A 25,678-nucleotide genomic window follows, 5' to 3' on the forward strand; every position below is an offset into this window, starting at 1 on the left:
TGGTACACTAAAACGTAAGACTAGAAAAGGCAATAACATTATTCATTGTTTTAAAAAGACAATATGGACTTCCCTGGTGGTCCAGTGGGTAAGACTCTGCACTCCCAATGCAGGGGGCCTGGGTTCGATCCCTGGTTGGGGAACTAGATCCCATATGCATGCCGCAACTAAGAGTTTGCATGCCACAATTAAAGATCCTGTGTGCCGCAACTAAGACCAGTGCAGCCAAAATAAATAAATACTAAAAAAAATAAAAATAAAAAAGACAATAAAGAAAAAGAGATTTATATTTCAGGATCTCTACAGGCAGGGAATCTCTAAATGCTTATGAAAGAACAATTCAGCAGAAGAAAGAAGAAGTAATTTACTACTAAATGGTTTAGCACAGAAGCTGTGGCTAAATGTTTCCTCACAAAACATCTTACTGGTTTTGAAAAACAGGAAGTCATAAAAGAAAAACCAACACGTCTTTATAAAATGCCAAAATTCAGTCTCAAAAAAAGAGAAATAACCATGTATGAGACTCTACTAAGCATATAAATTATCTCCCCAAAAGTTACTGTTTAAAAAAAGAACACACTCTATGAAAATTTCTATTTAAGTTCCAGGAAAGGAAAACAGTGGTATTAATGAAGTAAGCAGAACAATAAAACTTTCCTAAAGATACATGCCAGATTCCAACAGTCCTCAAGGATTAGGTCCCTCAGTGATTTATGATCAAATATGAAAGGATCTCAATTATACGAGTAAAACACTGATGTTCTTCCCTTTGGACATGAAATGTTCACCGCAGAGTTTTCTGTGTACTTTTATAACAGAATTCATGTTTTATTCTTGCAAAAATTGTATTTCTGTTGAAGAAAAACATTCACTACAAGAAAGGTATTTAGGTCACTAGTGCATAGTCATTTTCTCTAGCTTTACATATTTCCATAAATATATACTGCCTTAGTTACTTCTCTATTACTTTGGCTTCCTCATATCCCAAAGGCATTATATATTGTGGTTAATAAGAAAAAAAAGTTAATGCATGCACTTGGCTGCCAATTGTCAAATGCACTTTTTGGACCAAAGAAAGAAGTAATGCAGACAAACTGAGCAGGAGAGAGAAATTTAAATAGAGAGGGAAAGACAGAAAAAACGTACCACATCTAGTGTCTGAATAAATAGTCCCCAAGCACTTCACAAATTATGGCAAGTAGAAGTAATATGCCAACATATACTGAATTCTCACTGTAAAAATTTAATACCAAGCTATATTAACATTTCAAATCAGAGTAGTTGGCACCTTTAACATAGTGGTTCTCAACCTTGGATGAATACTGAAATCACCAGTTTTTAGCTGTTGTGTTCTTTTTTTTTTTGGCCACGCTGCGTGGCATGTAGGATCTTAGTTCCCCGACCAGGGATCGAACCCATGTCCCCTGCAGTAGAAGCATGGAGTCTTAACCACTGGAACACCAGGTAAGTCCCCCCACCCTTGTTTTTTTTTTTAAATCACCAGTTTTAAAGAATACTGATGCCCAGGTCCCATCCCCACAGATTCTTACTTAATTGGTCTGAAGTATGTCCAGAGCATGAAAATTTTTAAAGCTCCAAAAGTGATTCTTATGTGTAGCCATGATTGAGAACCACTGATTTAAAATGACATAAATTGAAGACAGTAATTTAGTTGTTGGGGTACATGGACACACACACCCCAGAGTTCAAAAACCTTGGTCATTCTTCTTAGAAGCAACCTCTTAATATCCTAGAATCATTAATTCTCTCACAAGCTCATCCAATGACAGCAGTGTAAAAATAACTTTGCCTTTGTTGCCTATACGTGTTCTAAAAACTGGTAAGTTGATTTAGTAGAGTATTTCATAAATAACATTCACCTAGAAGCTGACAGCAGTACTAACCAAGGATCCAGGCCTCACAAAAACATTTCCGGTAGGATCTGGGTTGTTTATTTATTTTACTGCCAGCCTAGGTTCTATTACAGTTTACTTTCTTTACAACTTTTCTTGATTTAAGAATATATTTGCGTTCAAAGGATTTTGTGGGTTAAAGTGCATTTTCAATCATTTTCACAGTGACCATTTTCTTCACAACTTTGAAGTATAAGTAATGTACAATAAACTGCATATCTAAAGCATGCAATTTCATACGTTTTGACATACATATATTTACATCCATAAAACAGCTACCACAATGAACATAAACATTTTTTTCACACTTAAAAATTTTCACACACCCCTCTGTAATCTAATCTATCCCTCCTTCTACTCTTATGCCCAGGCATCTGTTTTCTGTCACTATAGATTACGTTGCATTTTCTAGGATTTTATATGAGTAGAATCATACATTATGTTAAAAAAAGTTTTTATCTGGCTTACTTCACTCAGCAAATGATTTTGAGATTCAACCATTTTGTTGCGTATATCAAAAGTTCTTTCCTTCTTATTGCTGAGTGATATTCCTATCAACACTCATGATTACCACACTGTATAACCAACATGTTTTATAACCAACATGTTTTCTTGGCATAGACTATTGTGAGAAGCTAACAAAAGCTCCTAGATGTTGGTATCAATGGTTTTTGGAAAAACTAAGTCTGGTGATCCCCATTTTATTTTTTTTAATTTAATTTAATTTTATTATTTATTTGTTTGTTTGTTTGTTTGTTTATTTATTTATGGTTGCATTGGGTCTTTGTTGCTGCACTCGGGCTTTCTCTAGTTGCAGAGAGCGGGGGCTACTCTTCGTTGCGGTTGATGGGCCTCTCACTGTGGTGGCTTCTCTTGTTGCAGAGCACAGACTCTAGGCATGCGGGCTTCAGTAGTTGTGGCTCGCGGGCTCTAGAGCACAGACTCAGTAGCTGTGGTGCATGGGCTTAGTTACTCCGCGGCATGTGGTATCTTCCTGGTCCAGGGCTCAAACCCGTGTCCCCTGCATTGGCAGGCAGATTCCCAACCACTGCGCCACCAGGGAAGCCCCGATCCCCATTTTAGTTCTCACTTTACCACTTATCAGCTATGTCTGAAGCAAGTCACTTCTCTGTCACATACACCTTCTCTGGTAAATGAGGATATACTACCTCACCTATGTAATTCACCTTAGATGAGTACTTAAGGACTCTCTGACTTCTAAGACCTATTGATTCTATTGAAATAGGTAAACCTTCTAGAAAGATAGGAGTGCCCATCTGTTTATATACTGTCTGTGGCTGCTTTTGAGCTGCACCAAGAATGATGAGTACTTGTGACAGAAACTGTAGAGCTGTCAAGCATAAAATATCTGTCCTCTCAAAAAAAAGTTTACCAACTTGTTCTAAGTAATCATGAAATGTTCCTGAAGCTAGCTAAAAAATCATGTGTAGTGATGTTTAGATTTACTGATTGACAAAAACACATTCTACTGTTCTAAAAAAAAATGTTTTTCCTTGTTACTTTAGCTAAAAAAATGAAAGAAAAACCATAGGAACTTAAAAATAGATATTTAAGGGCTTTTCTGGTGGCGCAGTGGTTGGGGGTCCGCCTGCCGATGCGGGGGATGCGGGTTCGTGCCCTGGTCCAGGAGGGTCCCGCGTGCCACGGGGCGGCTGGGCCTGTGGGCCGTGGCCGCTGGGCCTGCGCGTCCGGGGCCTGTGCTCCACCACGGGAGAGGCCACGGCAGTGAGAGGCCCGCATACCGTAAAAAAATAGATTTTTAAAATTCCTGTGTCAGTACCCAATATATTCAGATGGTATATAAGTTACTAAAATCAAAAGGCACATTATAAACCCCAGTTCAAGAAATATTAGGAAAATATTGAGTTAAAGAAATACTATAATAGTTTTCTAGGAAAGTCAAAGTAGATATGTATGTTTTCATATTCCTGCCCAAATGATAAATACTTGACAAAATCACTACTGCCAGAATAAAAAATGAACAGCCTATAAAAATGGCTGGTGAAACTTAGATATCCAAGAATACTTTCTGCACCTTCTGTCAGATTTTTGGTCTAGGAATAATAGGAGGAAGGCTGTATAACACAGTGGTTAAGAAAATGGACTTTAGGATCAGAGAAACCAAAGTCAGTAAAGGCTATTAGCACTACTGTAAAATAACTGAATAAAAGGTCCTCAAAATATATTTTGAAAAAGAACAATTTTTTAAAAGGAATTATCTTTTAAATTAAAATTAAAGTCATTAGGGAACTACAAATACTGGAAAAACCCTAAGCAACTCAAGAAGAGATTATGTGAGGAAACCTGCCAGCTAAAAAAATGCACTCATTATTAGAAGAAAAGATATAAATTTCTATTATAGGATGTAATAGAACCACTTATTTGATTATTTATCTGAAAATAAATCTGGTTAGCTAATTCAGTGATCTGGGTTTTCTCTTCCTAATTACAAGTTGCTGCTTTTTTTTCCCCAAAAGACATATACCAGGTCATTAAAAGTCTGATCTGGCAGTCATCTGGAGTACAAACTGAAGACTTCAAAGAAAAACCATGTAGATGTCCACTATAATGACATTGGAAACTGCAAGGAAAGCAGTACTGTTTTGTAAATAATCAAGATCAATTAAAAACAATTTGTAGGCTCAAGGACAGAAATAGTATACTTTAGGGTCTTTAGGAACAACACAATGTTGTAATTAAAATACAATGCTGGGACTTCCCTGGTGGTGCAGTGGTTAAGAGTCCACCTGCCAGTGCATGGGACACAGGTTCGAGCCCTGGCCCAGGAAGATCCCACATGCCGCAGAGCCACTGAGCCTGCGAGCCACAACTACTGAAGCCCGCATGCCTAGAGCCCGTGCTCCGCAACAAGAGAAGCCACTGCAATGAGAAGCCCGCACACCGCAACGAAGAGTAGCCCCCGCTCACCACAATTAGAAAAAGCCCGCACGCAGCAGTGAAGAGCCAATGCAGCCAAAAATAAATAAATAAAAATAAATAAATTTATATTAAAAAAATACATTGCCTCCTATACCTGAATGCCTATAAAGATGAGTTTTGTGAGATAGGTTTGTTCTATGTTGTTTAATCTCAATTCCTTGTCTTTACTTAGCGTCTTTATCATTGCCTTGGAGATTCTGACCAAACGCCACGAACTCAGATCTAACCAAAAGGGAACAGTGGCCAACTTCTGTGCAATCACCTTATTGACCCACTTTGTTCTTTTGAGATAGCTGCCGGAGGCTGGTTTTCAGACTCTATCCACAGTTGGGAATATCCAAACTTTCAGATGATTCTATCTTTGAAAAGGGATTCTGAAAACCAGAATCTTTTCGTGTTATCATTATCTCTGCAAACAAAGACTGTTACATAAAATCATTCTGAATGTATGGCTAATACGTAATGGAAAAATACAGTTTACAAAGGGAAATTGAAATTGAACTCACCTGTCCACTTTTCCCTATTTCCAGCTCCATTATGGCAACAGGAGTGTGCATTTGAGCTGAGTGTCTTGACTGCGATTTGCCATCAACTCTCCAGCTCAAGCCCCGAAGCCCACTGTCCCAGCGGCTCTGGTTCATGAGGCTCTCTCGGATTTTTGTCTTATGGCTCTTCCAGAATTTGGAAATGACAGCAGCTTGGTCAGATGTGATCCCGCCTTGCTTTTTGGTTTGAGCAGTCAAGAATGCTTCCAGCTGGTTGAAATCCATGTCTGCAGATGCAATAGACTATAATGACAGAAAAAATAACAGATATGAATTTGGTAGATAACTAGAAAAAGATGCATCTTAACTACAGATCACATTTTGAGTGATTCTTAATCACTGAATAAGCTTTCAAAAAGGGTCATCAAAAGACAGTAATGAGAATAAGCGCTTCATAAATACAAAAATATTCCCTTTGAAAATACTGAATATCAGAAAAGCTATTGTGAAAAATTCCACGTTGGAAATTCCCTGGCGATCCAGTGGACAGGACTCCATGCTCTCACTGCCTAGGGCCCAGGTTCAATCCACAGTAGGGGAACTAAGATCCCACAAGCCCCGTGACATGGCCAAAAAAAAAAAAAAAATCCGTGTCACTCAAATTCTCTATCAATAACTAGAATCTATAAATATCCAGTTCCATGATAAGGAAATAATAAAATATAAATAAAGTTAAAATGTAAAAATAATAAAACAAGAGAATAAAATGAATTAGTGCTCTGATGAAATCTTACATAATTTCACAGTGCCTTATAGCCAGGCTTGGTTTGATATACTATAACTGGGTAATGCCTTGTCCATACGAAGTACTAAGTAAATTTTGTTAAGTGAATGAATTAGTTTAGTTTTATAGCCCATCTTCAACCAAACAGCCAATAATACTACAATATCCAATAATACTACTCTGTAACTGTATACTACTTTATTCTTTTCCATAAATTTTCAAACCTTAATTGCCATTGCTGTTCTGAGAACAGTAAGCAGCTAAACTGAAGCGGGAAATCATCAAAGGGCTGGGGCAATGGAGCCCTGAATAGGTCAGTGATGGTTAATGATTTGGTCTCCGAACAAGCTTTCCCCTGCCTGGACATGAGGATTGATATGAGCTCCAAACCAAACTATCATAGTACCTCCTTTCTCTGGGCACAATGATTGATCCAAATTAATCTCCCAATTTAGGAGGAGAAGTGGTCTTGTCTCCTGAGGTCATGGTACCAGAAGAACATGAGACTGGAGGGCTGCAGACAGACATCTTTGATCTTTTGGCAAAAGCCTGATTGCAATAAAATAGAATGAAGCCAAGCAGAGATGAGAGTGGGTTCTAATGGAGTGATACCCTGTTCTGTAATCCCCAAGGCCTTGGTTCCTGCAGACCTTTCTTCAACTCTGTATGTTATCTCGACATCTTTTCCACCTGTAGGCACCAAAAACTCCCGTTTACTATTCAGGATAATTTAAGCTGTATTCCTATCATTTGGAACCAAGAGTCCTGCCTACACTTGAGCAGTAGCAATGAGAACAGAGGAATGTGAAGGTAGACAGTGTACAGGTGGAGTATAGGTAGAATAGGTGGAAGGGAGGCTGAAAGACAAACATACTGTCTTTCATTCCTCCATTAATATGAAAAAGTTGTACGATAAATATTACAACATAGATTAAACAACATAAATTAAAGATATTTCACATTACATCACATTACAATTCAACAAATGTTTACTGAATATCTGCCTATTTACCAGGTTTTGGGTAGGAGGACCCAAAATCTCTGGCTATGCCACTCAATAGAAACATTAATTTGTATAATATATTATAATTAAATAAAATTATTTCTACCGGCACTTTGCTTCACACTATCACATCACAACACAGGTGATGTGTATCATTCTTTTCCTCAAAGCATATTAAGAAATCTATTCTGGGGCTTCCCTGGTGGCACAGTGGTTGAGAGTCCACCTGCCAATGCAGGGGACACGGGTTCATGCCCTGGTCCGGGAAGAACCCACATGCCGTGGAGCAGCTAGGCCCGTGAGCCATGGCCGCTCCTGCGCGTCCGGAGCCTGTGCTCCGCAACAGGAGAGGCCATAACAGTGAGGGGCCCACGTACCGCAAAAAAAAAAAAAAAAGAAATCTATTCTGATTTAACTTCACTTGTGACAGAAGTTATTTTGGTTGGGTTCCAGTCAATAATATCTTGAACTGGGGTCAATTCATCCAAAAAAGGTGTTACCGTCTCTGTAACATATTCTTCTTTTTACTTGCTCAACTCTTTAAAAATGTAAAAACCATTCTTAGCTAATGGGCTATACAAAAATAGTGTGTCCTGCAGGATGTAGTTTGCCAACCCCTGCTTAAGAACATCCTACAAAACAAACTGACACATGTCCTACATGACTTGGCAATGTCCCATCTAACATTATGTGGAACCTGTTTATAATTACCTGGGCCTAGAAATTAATCTTTTTCTTTTTACATAAAAAAATATTTTTTGGCACAGTTTTAATAAGCTCTAAATTTTCCAGGAATGCAACTAATACAGCTTGTATCAATATTTTAGTTTGGTCAGAACTTTACAAATAAGTTGTTGAGCATTTTGGAAAATCTCATTACCAGTGGCAATACCATTCACATTTTGATTTCTGAACTACCAAAACAACACATCTATATATGTCTGCGAATCACTACAAGAAAAACTCCTGCTGAAAGATTTGGTCTCTTTTTCAGATGAGGATATACAAGAAACTCATTGACTTGAACAGTCTTTCTGAGATTGTTAAGCAGATTACTTCCATCAGTATTTAGCCGGGAGTCGAGGCTGAATCACTACTGCAGATGCTTAAATCAACTATTTTAATAAATTGATTATCAGTTGTTTAAAGGGGAAAAAAAAAGGAAGGAGCAAGGGTGGGTGGGAGGAAAGTAGATGTGGCTATAAAACTGCAACATGAGGGATCTTAGTGGTGATGGAAAGCTCTGTATCTTGACTGTACCGATGTTAATATAGTGGTTGTGATATTATACTACAGTTTTGCAGTACGTTATCGTTAGGGGGAATCAATAAAAAATACAATGGTATCTCTTTGTATTATTTCTTATAGCTGCATGTGAATCTACAATTATCTCTAAATAAAAATCTTAATTAAAAAAAGAAACCTACATCAGGCCTATTTCTTGCTCTAAATATAAGTTCTTTAAGAGGGCAGAGACCTTGCCTCTCTTGTTTAATATTTAACCCCTGGAGCCTCGCACAGTGACTGGCATATAGTAGGTGATCAGCAAATATATAATGAATGAGTGAATAGTTGGATGAGCATGAAATCTGGAATCCCCCCCCAAAAAAACTGTACTGTACTCACTTGATCTTGGGAACGTCATTTAGTCTTGTTGTACCTCAATTTCCCCATTTATAATATGTAGATATAATATAGAATATGGTTATTTTAAAACTTGGCTCCAAAATTCTTTGACCCTTCTCCCACAAAGAGTTAAGGGTCTATGTCCTATTCCCTAGAATATGGGCTGTGTGAGTGTTGGATCATGGCAATTCCAACTATATGACATTCTGGAAAAGTCAAAACTATGGAGACAGTAAAAAGATCAGTGGTTGCCAGGAGTTCAGAGGGAGGAAGGGAGAGATGAATAGGTGGAACACAAGGGATATTTTAGGCAGTGAAACAATTCTGTATAGTGTACAAAATCTGATACTAAATGGTGGACACACATAACTAAACATTTGTGTAGAAAGAATATACAAACAGAATGTACAAGACAAAGAGTGAATTCTAACGTAAACCGTGGATTTTAGTTAATAATGTGATCAACACAGGCTCCTCAACTGTAACAAATGTACCACACTAATGCAAGATGTTCATAATAGGGGAAATTGCTTGGGAGCAGAGAGCAAGGGAGTATATGTTAACTCTCTGCACTTTCCATTCAATTCTTCTGTAAACCAAAAACCGTTCTTAAAATAAAGTATATTAAAAAAAAAACCCAAAAACTAGTGATAGATACAAAAACATGCATAAATTTTAGATATTATGCTGAATTTTAAAAGTTAGATACATCGAGTATATACTGTGTGATTCAATTTATGTTATGTTCTAGAACAAGCAAAACTAATCTATGATAACAGAAACCAGAAAAGTGGTACCTAAGGCAGAGGTGGGGCTGACTGGGAAGAGGAATGAGGGAACTTTCTGTGGTGATGATAGGATGATAAGATGATGATAGAAGTGTGGATTACACAGGTATATACATTTCTCAAAAACTCAAACTGAATACTTAAGTACTATCATATAAATTATACTCAATTTTTTTAAAAAGCAAAAAATAACTTCTTACAAAAAAGATACCATTTTTTAAAGTTACAAATTCAAATGAAATACTGAGATTTTGTAAACTATATAACTGACAGAAGAGTAGTATGCAGAATATATAAAGAACTCCTTGAAATCAAAAAAACCTAACAGCTAAAAATTTGACCAAAAATATGAGCAGACTATTCATAGAAAGGGAAATTTAATAATAAATCAATCAATAAAAATATGCTCAACATAACTAATAATAAAGAAAATGTAAACTAATACCATTTCCCTTCCATTAAACTGGCAAAAAGTAAAATGCCCCACAATATTAAAAACTGTTTCTTTACTTCCTCACCAACAATTCTCATATACTGTTGTGGGAACAGAACATTTTTGAAGAGCAATTTTGCATTATCTGTCAAAATTTAAGATGTACATATTCTAGAACTCAGCAACTCTTCTGCAATGGAAAAAACTTAGAGGAACTCTTATACCTATGCACTAGGAGTCCTATGCAGGAATGGTTATTGCAACAATGTTGGTAATAGTAACAAATTAGAATCAACTCCAATGTCTGGAACAACAAAAACAAAAATGGTTAGTGACATTCAAACCATGGACTAACACACAGTAAATGAATTAGAATTATATCTATCAACATGGAAAAGCACAAACACATAATGCCGAACAACAATAACAAAAAAGACAACTGCACACAAATATATAAAGTATGATACTATTTATATGAAATATTATAAGATAAAAAATACTATAAATTTAAAATACGTATGTAGTAAAAATGTAAAATTATGCATGAGATTGATAAACATCTAATGCAGGCCAGAGGTTACTTCAAAGGACAAGGAGAATGAAATCTGAGAGGCATATAGAGGGCTCTAGTAGTATCTACAATTTTTTTAATGTTTTTAATAAAACTAACTTTAGAACAGATGTACAGAAAACTTATGAAGATAGTACAGATTCAATATACCACACACTCAATTTCCTAGGTTATTAACATCTTACATTAGTAAAGTCACACTTGTGACAATTAGTGAATCAATATGGATAACACTATTATTAACCATAGTCTATATGTTATTCATATTTCCTTAGTTTTTACCTAATGTGCTTTTTATGTTCCAGGATCCCATCCAAGTTACACTACATTTAGTCATCATGTCTCCTTAAGTTTCCCTCGGCTATGACAGTTTCTCAAACTTTTCTTGTTTTTGATAACCTTGACAGTTTTGAGGAGTACTGGTCAGGTACTTTGTAGAATGTCCCTCAGTTTGGATATGCCTCATGTTTTTCTCACGGTTAGACTGGGGTTATAGGTTTTGGGAGAAAGACCAGAGGTGAACTGCCATTCTCATCATACCACATCAAGGGTACATGCTATCAACATGGCTTACTACTGCTAATGGAAACTAGCTGAGATAGTGTTTTTCAGGTTTCTCCACTGTAAAATAACTCTTTTCTCCCCCTTTTCTATAATCTACTCTTTGTTGGGAAGTCACCATGAGCAGCCCACACTTAAAAGAATAGGAAGTTACGCTCCACCTCCTTAGAGGCAAAGTATCTATATAAATTATTTGGAATTCTTCTGTGTAGGTCAATAATGTTTTAAAATATCCAAAAAAGAAAGAAATAATAAAGATCAGAGCAGAAATAAATGAAATAGAGACTAAAACAAAACAAAACAAAAACAAAAAGATCAGTGAAACTAGGAGCTGGTTCTTTGAAAAGATATACAAAATTGATAAACCTTTAGCCAGACTCATCAGGAAAAAAAAAGAGAGAGGGCCTAAATAAATAAAATCAGAAATGAACAAGGAGAAGTTACAAAGGATCATAAGAGATTACAACAAGCAAGTATATACCAATAAAATGAACAACTTAGAAAAAATGGATAAAGTCCTAGAAATGTATAATCTCCCAAGACTGAATTAGGAAAAAACATAAAATATGTACAGACCAATTACCAGTAATGAAATTGAATCAGTAATTAAAAAACAAAACAAGCAAAAAAACTTCCAATAAACAAAAGTCTAGGACCAGAAGCCTTCATAAGTGAAATCTACTAAACGTTTAAAGAGTTAATGCCTATCTTCAAACTATTCCAAAATAGATTGAAGAGGAAGGAATGATTCTGAACTCATTCTCTGAGGCCAGCATCATCCTGATACAAAACCAGACAAAGACACTGCAAAAAAAGAGAAAATTACAGGCCAGTATCACTGATAAACATAGATGCAAAAATTCTCAACAAATATTAGCAAACCAAATTCAACAATATGTTTAAAGGATCATACATCATGATCAAGTGGGATTTAACCCAGGGATTCAAGTATGGTTCAAATCTGAAAATCAATTAATGTGATACACCACATTAACAAATTGGAGAATAAAAATCCTATGATCATCTCAATAGATGCATAAAAAGCTTTTGACAAAATTCAACATCGATTTATGATAAAAACTCTCAACAAAGTGGGTACAGAGGGAACATACCTCACCATAATAAAAGTCACATGTGACAAACCTGCAGCCAACATTATACTCAACGGTGAAAAGCTGAAAGCATTTCCTCTAAGATCAGGAACAAGACAAGGATGCCCACTCTCGTCACTGTTATTCAACATTGTACTGGAAGTCCCAGCCACAGAAATCAAACGAGAAAAAAAAATAAAAGGAATCCGAATTAGAAGGGAAGAAGTAAAACTGTCACCATTTGCAGATGATATACTATATATAGAAAATCCTAAAGATACCACCAAAAAACTATTAGAACTAATAACTTAATTCAGTAAGTTGCAGGATACAAAATTAGCATACAGAAATCTGTTGCATTTCTATACACTAACAGAGAACTATCAGAAGAGAAATTTTAAAAATAATAATATCATTTACAGAAGAATAAGACACCTAGGAACAAATCTAACTAAGGAAGTAAATGACCTGTACTCAGAAAACTATGACACTAATGAAAGAAACCAAAGACAACACAGACAAGTGGAAAGATATACTGTGCTCACAAGTTAGAAGAATTAACATTGCTAAAATGACCATATTACCCAAGGCAATTTAAGATGCAATGCAATACCTACCAAAATACCAACAGCAGGGACTTCCCTGGTGGCGCAGTGGTTAAGAATCCGCCTGCCAATGCAAGGGACACGGGTTCGAGCCCTGGTCTGGGAAGATCCCACATGCCGTGGCGCAACTAAGCCCATGCGCAACAACTACTGAGCCTGCGCTCTAGAGCCCGTGTGCCACAACTACTGAGCCCACACACCACAACTACTGAAGTCCGCCCGTGCTCCACAACAAGAGAAGCCACTGCAATAAGCCCGTGCACCACAATGAAGAGTAGCCCCCGCTCGCCGCAACTAGAGAAAGCCTGTGAGCAGCAACAAAGACCCAACACAGCCAAAAAAACAACAACAACAACAACAGTATTTTTCACAGAACTAGAATAATTCTAAAATTTGTTCTAAAAGGCCACCTACTGAATGGGAGAAGGTGTTTTCAAATATATATCTGGTAAGCAGTTAATATCCAAAATATACAAAGAATTCATACAACTCAATATCAAAAAAATTTTTTTTTAATGGGCAAAAGACCTAAACATACTTTTTTTTTTTTTTTTTTAACGCGGGCCTCTCACTGTCGTGGCCTCTCCCGTTGCGGAGTACAGGCTCCGGACGCGCAGCCTCAGCGGCCATGGCTCACGGGCCCAGCCGCTCCGCGGCATGTGGGATCTTCCCGGACCGGGGCACGAACACGTGTCCCCTGCATCGGCTGGCAGACTCTCAACCACTGCGCCACCAGGGAAGCCCCCTAAACAGACATTTTGCCAAAGACATACAGATGGCCAACAGACACATGAAAAGATGCTCAACATCACTAATCATCAGGGAAATGCAAATCAAAGCCACAATAAGATATCACCTCACAGCTGTCAGAATGGCTATTATCAAAAGTCAACGAATAATAAACGTTGGCAAGGACATGGAGAAAAGGGAACCCTCATGCACTGTTAGTGGGAATATAAATGGGTGCAGTCGCTATGAAAAACAGTATGGAGATTCCTCAAAAAATTAAAAATAGAACTACCATACAAGAATCATTAATCTCTCTAATTTTACTCCATATCAAAAGAGGAAAGCAAACTTGCTAGTTTAATATAATAAATATAAATTAATGTGAAAAATCTTGGTTCTTATGACCAAGAATAAATACTGGGGACATAATTTCAACAACCCAAAAGTACTATTTCTTAAGAGTGTATCAAATATAAGTGATAAATCAATGCAATCTAATAATTTGTAGCTCTTTTTAATCAACTCAATAAAATACTGTCAAAGATAAATAATAAACTTCTAGGATAAGTATCTTATTGACTCAAATATAAGACGACCTTGAATTTAGGTAATTCTATTTTTCCAAGAAAGAAACAAAGTTTAATTGTAAGAAATATTCTTTATCATGGTCAGTATTGCTAGTAACTCATATATATAATTAAAAAAAAAACAAGCAGAAAATTCTCATCCACAAATAATATACTTACCATCAATCTCATCCTGCTTGGAAATAACTGTCTTTTTCTAGTTATATTATATGTGGGGTTTTTAATGTTGTAAGAAAAAAAATATTGCTGGAATATGCCAAGGCAGTTGTTTGAATAGATAGCTATTTCTTTAGTGAGTAAGTTATATCCAAGGAGAAAGAATGATTAGGAATTAAGCAAGATAATGCATGAGATATAAATATTTGCTTCTCCAACCCCTTAATGGGAACAGTAATTAAGAATTTCAGAAAGTTATTCACTTCCCTAATTTCCATTAGTAAGTGAACTGGAACACATCATGCAGATTTAAATTCATCATTTCTGAAGAAAACAGACTGACAAGCATAGAGGCAAACCAAGAACTAACAATAGTTCAACCCCCATAGAAACTACTCATGGTAACCAAAAACAAATCTTTACTTGTCAACAGTTCTGTGAAGGTTCCAAGAATATGCTATGCCATAATGTGCACACATTCCCTTAGTTAAGCCTATAAACTACAGAATGCTACCAGCTGTCAATACAATGAAATTAAGACCTTGAGAAAGCAAAAGCAATTTGCCTCTATTGACTATTAATATTAGCTTGTTAGTGAAGGGTAATAATGTTTTTTCTTCTGATTTATTTCACCAGAATATTTTCTGACAAAAATATATATTTACACAATTAAAGATCAAATACCAGGTCAAAAGATCTTAGTTGCACTTCTATAGCCTCTTGGAATAAAAAATCATATGATGAGCTAAAGCAAGTGAAACTGTCCAAAAAATGGTTTAGGTAAACTAGTGTTTTCTAATGCTCTTAAAGGTTTTCTTGTTTTTTTTTTTAATTTGTATTTATTTATTTATTTTATTTATTTGGTTGCACCAGGTCTTAGTTGTGGCAGGCGGGCTCCTTAGTTGTGGCATGAGAACCCTCAGTTGCAGCATGCATGTGGGATCTAGTTCCCTGGCCAGGGATAAAACCCGGGCCCCCTGCACTGGGAGCGTGGAGTCTTATCCACTGCCCCACCAAGGAAGTCCTCAGTTTTCTTGTTTTAAAAAACTAAATATTTCCCTTGAAATTGCTTATGATATTATTTTAAGTAGAACATAGTCCAAAACATAAGCAGAAATAGTCCAAAAGAAAAGCAACTCAGTTTTTGTGTGGTTTTTTTTGTTGTTGTCGTTTTAATTTATTTGGCTGTGCTGGGTCTTAGTTGCCGCACACGGGATCTTCATTGCGGCTTGTGTGCAGGATCTTCGTTGCGGCATGCATGTGGGATCCAGTTCCCTAACCAGGGATCGAACCCAGTCCCCCTGCATTGGAAGCACAGAGTCTTAACCACTGGACCACCTGGGAAGTCCCGCAACTCAGTTTTGCCTTTTATCTACCTTCAGTAAATTCGTAATATCTGGTTTACTGTACTTACAGTTAGAAAATGGTTTTTCTGTTTGAAACATTTCTCTGGGCTTTAGTTTCCCTAAAATTAAATGAAGGGGATTTGCTAAATGATGTCTATGTACTCCGCCCCCAGTATTAACATTCCATGTTGCTGTATCTATACACTGAGCTACACAAAATTGCCAGTGTGCAACTGTTTTTGACTTACAAAAATGGTAATTTGAAGTGGTTCAACCTTGCTAAATTTCCAAAGCTTTATTCCCTCCTATAAACTATCTTTGGCATAACTCAGCTTTTGTATTCTTTTTTATTTTTTTGAAGTATAGTTGATTTACAATATTGCGTTAGTTTCAGGTTACAGCAAAGCAATTTGGTTTTATATATATATGTATACATCTGCATTTTTTTCACTTCTCATTATAGGTTATTACAAGATATTGAATATAGCTCCCTGTGCTATAGAGTAAATCCTTGTTGTTTATCTATTTTATATAATAGGTAGTGTGAGCTTTTGTATTTTTTTTTTTTTTTTAGCTTTTGTATTCTTAAAGTAGACCAAAATGATGAAAGCTGGCTCTCAATTCCATTCAGGATTGAATGTACTTTATTAGAAAATTTTTGTAAGGCCTATTTTATCCCTGAAGAAAAAGTAGATAATCTGATATGGAAACCCTCCTATGTTACTACTTCACAATTCAGTTTTGAGTATTTGCAGAATTTGTTCTAGCCCACTCAGTTTTGACTCCACTTGTTATCACCATATAATCTTCTTCATCACCGAGTTTCAACCACCTTCCTATCAGGCCCTGTCCTAAGCTCTCAAAAAAGATGAATAACATGAACATGACTTTGAAGAGCATACAATCTGGTGTGTAACCAAAAGCACAATGCAGCGTCCTTGGCTTTCCTCATTTGCCAGGAAATCTAGAGCAGTACTACCCAAAGTACAGTCTGCAGATCAATGCCAGTCCACAAACTTCATTACAAGTCCACTATGAGGTGGCTGTAGAGACTGAGAGTAAACATTCAGAAACTTTTGTGGCAATGTCACGGTATTTTTATGTTGATTATTCTAACAAAATAATTGAACCTTATATTTTTATGTATTTTTGGTGAGAGACTGAAAATTCTAAAAACACAACACACACACACACACACACACACACACACACACACACACACACACTACAAATCTGGTCCTCAACAGACATCATTTAAGAAGCACTGGTGTTGAGGATTCTATTGTTTTTGCAATTTAGGTCAGCTGCATTTTAAAGTAAAAACACTCATCTCATATCAGACTTCAACAACTAATAGCTAATTGGTCCCATTTCCACTATAATAAAAATCCTGGCTACATTTAAACAGGGGAAAAAAAGGTTACCAAGAAGAAAATAAGGTGCTGGCTATGGACAACTTGGAAAGATTAAGTCAAAGCTAAAATTAAGAAAAGAGAAAAATGCTATTACTTTTCACTGAGGAGAAAGGAAAATATTTCAAGTTGACAGCAAATTTTATAAATCACTGTTGTCTATGCCTGGTCCTTCTTACAGGAAAAAAAAAGCTATAATCATTTGAATTTCTCAACTTACACAATTCAGAATTGAAAATTACCAATAGAAGGAAACTTCAGCAAAAAGAAGAGCTATGGAGTGGATAGGAGAATTTATTCCTCTCACATCTGTGTAATTAGTCCTGTTTATTGCCACCTGTGGTAAAATAATAAAGTCTCTGTTTATCTGATGTCTCCATGCCTGGGAAGTTGCTGGAGTCTTTGTAAACAAAATACAACCATGTTTCATTTGGCACAGGTAAACACAGAAGTGCAATCAAATCATGTTTCAAACGCAAATTCATATTTCCCATTACTAGATTTAATATGCAATGACTAGAGTATCTGTTGAGTACTACTGCCATATTCTGCATTCTAATTTAACAAATTTACACATTAATAAAGAAATTAATTTGGTTTCATAAGACAAAAATTTAGCCAATGACAGACTCACCTAGAGTACCTCTGGACACATTCCAAAGTTCAGTGACTTACACAACTACTATGTAACAGTCACTATGCCAGGAACTTTCCAGTTTCCTGGCTGCTTTAACATCCAATTAAGGGCAGACAGGTGAAAAGTTAACCAAGCCCAAAATCTGGTGATAGAAAGCTAGGTGAGAGTGAGAAAAAATAGAAGTATACACTCTAACAGAGTGATGAATCTGGTTAAATATATTAATATCAGGTAGCAGCACACCAGTGAAAACTGAAGCTTGAACATCAACAATTTAAAAACAGCCTCTAAACAATAAATAAATAAATAAATAGAAACAGCTTCAAACAATTGGGAAGTCTTTGGTATACAGCAATTAGTCATTGTGCTCTAACAAATTTTTTTTTAAGTGTAAAGGGTTTTTTTTTTAATTATGTGTTAACACAAAGTTATTTAAGTCAATAAATTTTTAAGGAATTTCACATGTTCTGATTCTTTCCACTGCCAATCACCTTAGTTCCTCCAAACGCATAATCTTCAAGATAAAATAGCCCTTTCAAAAAGAAGCTATCATATAAGTCAGCCCACAATTCTTTTAGTTAGGCTTCTTTGATCTCCAATGAAATATGGAAACACTTCAAAATTCCCCACCTCTAATCTTTGGGATCCAATTTCCTCAAGCGATTTACTTTAGGACCATGTTTAGGGTCAGGAGATGGATCTGCCTGGTTCTGAATTTGATACCCTCTAAAAATGTATTAGGTTCAAATCATATTCACTCCTAAGCCATCACACCCTAGAACAGTACAGATCATTGGGATATGCCAATACCTAAGATAAAGTTTGTTAGGTTTTTCATAGTTTACTTGGCATGTGCTCTAACAAATTTTAATCGTGTTCTCGGAGGTATGCTTAGCTAGTAAGCATACCTACCCAACTTCTCAGAATTTTCAGGGCAGCTTCATGGAACTTGTTTCCTTAAGGATATCAAACCTTGATATTTCAATAAGGTAAATACTTATTTACCCTTTTGTATGTTTGAAAATTCTTAGAAAAGTTTTTTTTAAAGCAAAAAAAATAAAATACTGAGGGAAAAAAAGGCAAAGGAGTCTCATGTGAGAAGGGTAGCTGAACTTTGAAGCTCCTACTCCTGTTCACAAAACTCGACACCATGTTGAAATACATGCTCACACTATGTTTACAGTTTAGTAGGGAGACTACTGATCACATCTACAATTTTCTCTATTGAAGTAGTTTCGGCTCTGGTTTTTGAAATAGTCCACTTGGTAGCTAGGCCTAGAAGATAAATCACACTGCTAATCTAGATAGTCTTCTCCATTAAATAAGATATGTAATTTATCAGAAATTGTCAGCTTGAAATTACAGAAATTAAAAATAATTCAGCACATTTTACATGAAATTTTATTTCCATGTTTATGCTTCCATATTAATAAAAACCTGACCACATTAATTTTAGAATTTTTAATTATATTCATCTATAGCAAAATAAATACACCTGCTATTCTAAATATTCACAAAACAGTTATTTATATATGAAACACTCTAAAGTCAACTAGCTAAAAAAATAAAATTCAGGTAATAATAGGTATAGAAAAACTACTCAATCTCTCAATTGTTTATCACAAACACAAAACTGAAAAATATAACAAAGAAGATGGCAGAAATAATAGAAAATAGTAAGAAACGAGTGTTAGGACTTCTGGGTATATAGATTTCTCTGGTACAGCTAAGAAGCAATTCCCACTGTAGAACTCCAGAAAGACAAAGAAATGGAAAGCACTAGGTACTTCTGAGTGAAAGAGAAGTTGGAAACCAAAGAACTGGTTGAAAATCTGCTTACTTAACCCAACTACTACCCCATCACTTCCCCTGGTGAAAGACTGTGGGTTTCCATTCTACAGAGTTAAACTAGAGGGCTCTGGACTCAAGGACTCGAGGCACAGCTCAAGGTAAGGGATTCATTCTGAAAACTGGGAGATAAAGTGTAGGTCTACTTACTGAATGATGGGCTACCTAGTCCCCTTCCACCATCGACCCTGCAATGCAATTGGGACATGAATGACCCAGAGTTGAGCCAGTCTTCATAAGTTAGGGCAAAATCCTTCACAAAGAGGATACCACCTCAGAAAGCAGCCATGGAGCTGAGGGATTCCAAGCCACCCATACTTATGACCAAGTGGCTATAAATTTGGGGTTCCAACTACCCCGTTAAGCTCAATAATTTAGCAGAACAAGCCGCAAAACTCAGAAAAACACTACACTTACAATTACAGTATTATTATAGCAAAAAAGTACATAAATCAGGATCAGCCAAAATAAGATATGCATAGGGCAAAGTCTGAGAGGGTCCTGAATGCAAAGTTTCCATGTCCTCTCCCCAGAGGGTCAGGATGCATCACCCTCCTGGCACATTAATGTATAACAATACACAGAGTATTGTTTGCCAGAAAAACACACCCAGGGTAAAAATTCCAGTTTTTATTGGGGTTTCATTACATAGGCATGACTTTGTTGTTTTGCTACTGAGTTGTATAAATGCTTTGCATATTTTGGATATTAGTCCCTTATCAGAAATATGATTTGCAATTATTTCCTCCCATTCAGTAGGTGGCATTTTCATTTTGTTGATGGTTTCCTTTGCCGTGAAGAAGCATTTTACTTTAATGTAGTCCCACTTACTTATTTTTGCTTTTGTTGCTTTTGCTTCTGGTGTCAGATTCAAAATATTATGGCCAAGACCTATGTCAAGGAGCTTACCGCTTATGTTTTCTTCTAGGATTTTTATGGTTTCAGGTCTTATGTTCAAGTCTTTAATCCATTTTGAGTTAATTTTTGTGTGTGGTGTAAGATAGTGATCCAGTTTCCTTCTTTTGCATCTGGCTGTCCAATTTTCCCAATACCATTTATGGAAGAAACTGCACTTTCCTCATTGTATATTCTAGCCTCCTTTGTGGTAAATTAATTGATCATATATGTTTGGGTTTATTTCTGGACTCTCTATTCTGTTCCATTGATCTATGTGTCTGTTTTTATGCCAAAACCATACTGTTTTAATTACTATAGCTTTGTAATATAGTTTAAATTAATCAGGGAGTGTGATGCCTCCACCTTTGTTGTTCTTTCTCAAGACTGCTTTGGCTACTCAGGGTCTTTTGTGGTTCCATACAAATTTTAGGATTGTTAACTCTATTTCTGTGAAAAATACCATTGGAATATTGATAGGGATTGCATTGAATTTGTAGATGTAGGTAGTATGGACATTTTAACAATATTAATTCTTCCAGTCAATAGTAAGGTTATCTTTCCATTTAATTGTTTTCTTCTATTGCTTTCATTAATGTCTTGTAGTTTTTCAATACACAAGTCTTTCATCTCTGCCAGATGGATGATAAGCCTTTTAGATTATATGTGTGCGGACATATGTTACTAATACAGGTATTCCAAAAACTGTTTGAAGATCATAGAATTTGTCAATATCCTTGTTGTCCAATTATTATCTTAAAAAATAATTTTTTTTTTTTTTTGGCTGCATTGGGTCTTAGTTGTGACATTCAGGGTCTTTGTTGAGGCATGCAGGATCTTTTGCTGCAGGATGAGCTCTTTGTTGTGGCATGCGGGCTTCCCTCTAGCTGTGGCATGTGGGTTTTCTCTCTCTAGTTGTGGCATATGGGCACCAGGGCACATGGGCTCTGTAGTTGTGGTGGGCAAGGTCCAGAGCGCAGGGGCCCTGGAGTTTGCGGCATGCAGGCTATCTCGTTGAGACGCGAGAGCTCAGTAGTTGTGGCACACAGGCTTAACTGCCCCGCGGCATGCGGGATCTTAGTTCCTTGATCAGGGATCGAACCCACATCCCCTGCATTGGAAGGCAGATTCTTTACCACTGGACCACCAGGGAAGTCCCTATCTTAAATTGCTGTGTCACAGAAATAACTAAGTTTTCTTATTAAAAGTCCATCAGATCTTTAACCATGGCCATTTTTTAAAGTCTTTTGTCATTTTTAGACACTTACTATTTAACTCTGATACATTTGCAAAAGTACTTCATCTTCAGAAAGATTCATGGAAAGGACTGACAAGTACTCTAGAATACAGGTTTTGATAACTTTAAAATCACACCACTGAAATGGATAAGAATTTCCAGAACTCTAATGGAAAAACAGGACTCATGCAGAATAAGAATTAGTAACATGGGATTTAGTGAACTGATGAGAATGATTATATTTTATGACTTTTTGTTTGAAACATTGCTTGTTCTTTAATGTTTTGTGTTTGGAATAAATCTAAATAATTTCATTCTTAAAGAAAAATCAAATAGCTCCCTGACCTTGCAAAATATATTTGAACTAAAATTTTTGAAAGCCATCTTTTCCCATCCACTTCACAATGAAATAAAAATTTTAGATCCAAATTTTTACTTGGGGAAAAATATAAACATGCATTTTCCTTCAATGAAAAATTATGCATTTCTTTCACATAAAAATTATAAGGAAATAATCTTGAGGTTGTAATTTTTAAAGCACCTGAAAAATTATTCTACCTATTATATGTGATCTTAAAACCAAGTTATCTGACACAGATCTGTGGAACAAAATTGAGAGTTCAAAAATAAACCGTTATATTCATGGTCAATTGATTTTCAACAAAGGTGAAAAGGCAATTCAATGCAAAAAGGATAGTCTTTTCAACAAATGGGGCTGGGATAACTGTGCACCCACATGCATAAAGTTTAATTTAGACTACGTTCCTTAAGTTTTCATTATCACATTCCTAAGAAGTGCCTCTAGACATTTTAAACTTAATTGTGCCCTACCCTCAAAAAATTTTAATGCCACAAATATCCTGTTTATCTGTTTATGTACTATAGATCTCTGCTTTATACATAAAAAATTGGTTCATTCTTAAAGAACCAATTCTCTCCTCCACTGAGAATGTATGAGAACATTAACTCACAAATACACAAAAATTAACTCAAAACGGATCATATACAAAAATGTAAAACTTAAAATTGTAAAACTTCTTGGAAAAAAACAGAAGAGAACATCTTTGAGAACTTTTGATTATGCAAACAGCTCTTTAATACAACAGCTAAAGTATAACCCATAAAGAAACAAATTCATAAGCTGGTCTTTATCCAAATCAAATACTTTTGTAGTTCAAAAGACACCTAAATGACAAGCCACAGACTGGGAGAAAATACTTGCCAATCATATTTCTGATAACAAACTTGTATCCAGAATATATTTTTAAAAAGTTCTTATAACTCACTAATAACACAAAATGACTGAATTTTAAAATGGGTAAAAGATTTAAATAGACATGTCACTTCTGTAGCTTTTGGGACAGATATCTCTTGGATCCATGCCTAAGCCATAAAAAGGCATATGGTTTGAGTCACATTTTGAATTAGCATATTCTCTGAAGCTGGGTTAGGGTCCCAGGCTTCTTTTTTTAAGGTACACCTTGGGCTGGAAGTTATTCCTGGCTTTGGTTTCAAGGCCTCTCTGTTCTTTGCTTCGAAGCCTCTGTTTTCTCAGGCTGCAAGTTCTTGGATTTTTGTTTCAAGGCCTCTCTGTTCTCCCTACTTGATCCTGCTCCTGTCATGGGAACTTAGTCAACTGAAATCCTCCTTCTCAAACCCTTGCTGACTATACGCTCTGCCACTATGGCACTAACTCTACTTTGTCCCTTGTTGACATGATTTTACTAAGAACAATTTAGAACTTTCAAGGCTCCTTTGGAAAAACTTAAGATTTCCCAAGCTGGCTCCTCTAAGGCTTCCCCATTGCACTCCAGCCCCTCAACTTCCTACAGTCATTGGAATTCCAGACCCCTGCCGACTCCCTCTAAGGACTCAAGGAACACACAAAAGCAACCACTTAGATAAAAAGGTCCAATCACATAAGTTAGTTCGCATGTCTGGAGTACACTGTCACGTGTGTGCATCCTCTACAAGTGGTTGTGCTTTTGTGTACTTTGCTGTACAGTACTGTATAGAGTACAGTAGTACAGTAAAGATAGTAGTACCTTTATTTCAAGCCCAGGATGTCCGGAAGCAAGTGTAAAAGCAGCAGTGATGTAGCTGGTACTTCTAAGAAGCGCTAAGCAATAATGAGGGAAACAAAAGTGAAAATAATTGAGAGTGGAGCGACAATAGGAAGAAGAAGTAACTAAAGAACTGAAGAGATTCACGACGCAGGATATGGCAAGGGGATTTTCTTTATTTGAGGAGGCACCATTAGTTTTTGAGGCACAGGACCCGAATGAAGAATAATTCACGAAGGTTGCAGGAGCAATTCAGAATGCAATCCGTTGCTACCATGTCATCTATGATCACTGGATGATTTTTTCAAGAGGGTAGATAGAATTGAATCCAGCAAGGAACCAGAACCTGTGTCATCAACGTCAGGCATGAGTGAAACTGCAGCTTGCCCTCCGTCTCCTATTGCTGACGATCCTTCAGCTCTACCATCTCCCAACTCCTCTCCCTGCTCCAGTCAGTAACTCTTCGTCCCTGTTCACTCAATGCCAGCCCCTGTATGCCAGCTGTTATACTGTACTACTGTACTTTTCAAGGTACTGAACTGTAAGATTAAAATGTTTATTTTTTGTTTGTTCTTTACGTATTATTTGTGCAAAAAGTATTATACACCTTTTACATTACAGTACTATATAGCCAATTGTGTCAGTGAGGTACCTAGGCTTATGAACAAATTGGACTTACGAACAAATTGGACTTATGATGAACGCGCTCTCGGAACGGAACTTATTCGTATGTAGGGGACTTACTGTAAATATTCCTAAAACTCTCAGAAATATAGGAACTAACCAAAATATTTTTCAAGTTCACGTGATTTGAAAATAATGTGATTTGGTAAATAACAAAACTTTAGTATTGTTGGTTTAATAAAACAGGAAGGTCCTCAAACTTGTCAGCATTAAGTTTAATGCAGACGTACATTTTATTCTACTTGGACTTACTAGTCAAATAAGCCAATATTGTATTTACTAGATGCTTAAGATTATAAAACTTACAGGTTTGATTTTAATCAAATCGAATCATTATTCTGACAAACTTTATTTCAACAATAACTGTATTTTAAAATGTGACTGCTTTGAGGTACTTTCCCAAATCTTTTTGGTAACTTGAAACTTCAAGTTATACTATGTTAAATAATAGATATTTATTGAATATGTGGGTCATTCCTAAATAAGATAAAACATTGAAACATTATTACTGAATATAAGTTTAAGTGCATATAGTTTTGTTTTCTTATTCTTACAAAGAGACTAAAGATATTTATGTCTAAATAAACATGCTCTTGTCACACTGAGAAGGTACACTATGAAGAAACATACATGTCTAGAAGTTATGAGATAATATATTCATCAAATGTGCTAATCTGCTACAAAATGCTAGTATATGACAGGCAATTCTGTTGTCTACTAACTAGTTTTCTCTATAAAGGTTACTAATGGTTAAAAATTATCATCATTTTGGAGAATAAAAACCATATGATCATCTCAATAGATGCAGAAAACGCTTTTGACAAATTCAACACCCACTTATGATTAAAACTCTCCAGAAAGTGGGCATAGAGGAAACCTACCTCAACATAATAAAGGCCATATATGACAAACACACAGCAAACATCATTCTCAATGGTGAAAAACTGAACGCATTTCCTCTAAGATCAGGAACAAGACAAGGATGTCCACTCTCACCACTCCTATTCAACATAGCTTTAGAAGTCCCAGCCACAGCAATCAGAGAAGAAAAAGAAATAAAAGGAATACAAATTGGAAAAGAAGTAAAACTGTCACTGTTTGCAGATGACATGATACTATACATAGATTATCCTAACGATGCCACCAGAAAACTACTAGAGCTAATCAACGAATTTGGTAAAGTTGCAGGATACAAAATTAATGCACAGAAATCTCTTGCATTCCTACACACTAATGATGAAAAATCTGAAAGAGAAATTAAGGA

The 25,678-nt window shown here is 36.1% G+C and overlaps 1 protein-coding gene across 4 annotated transcripts in view; it reads right to left on the reverse strand.

The window, feature by feature from the left end:
• The window catches only part of COMMD1 (copper metabolism domain containing 1), a 160,859-nt gene that overhangs the window by 79,174 nt on the left and 56,007 nt on the right, over positions 1-25,678 (reverse strand). For 3 of the 4 annotated variants that reach the window (XM_067704941.1, XM_067704940.1, XM_067704939.1), the window contains exon 2: positions 5,381-5,662. In XM_067704941.1, the coding sequence (XP_067561042.1) occupies positions 5,381-5,644 (264 nt within the window). In that variant the 5' untranslated portion in view covers positions 5,645-5,662. Of the gene's footprint in view, positions 1-5,380; positions 5,663-6,549; positions 6,693-25,678 lie in introns of all 4 variants that reach the window. The other variant, XM_067704942.1, reaches the window with a different exon arrangement.

The sequence above is a fragment of the Pseudorca crassidens genome, chromosome 14, assembly GCF_039906515.1.
Source record: "Pseudorca crassidens isolate mPseCra1 chromosome 14, mPseCra1.hap1, whole genome shotgun sequence".
Lineage (NCBI taxonomy): Eukaryota > Metazoa > Chordata > Mammalia > Artiodactyla > Delphinidae > Pseudorca > Pseudorca crassidens.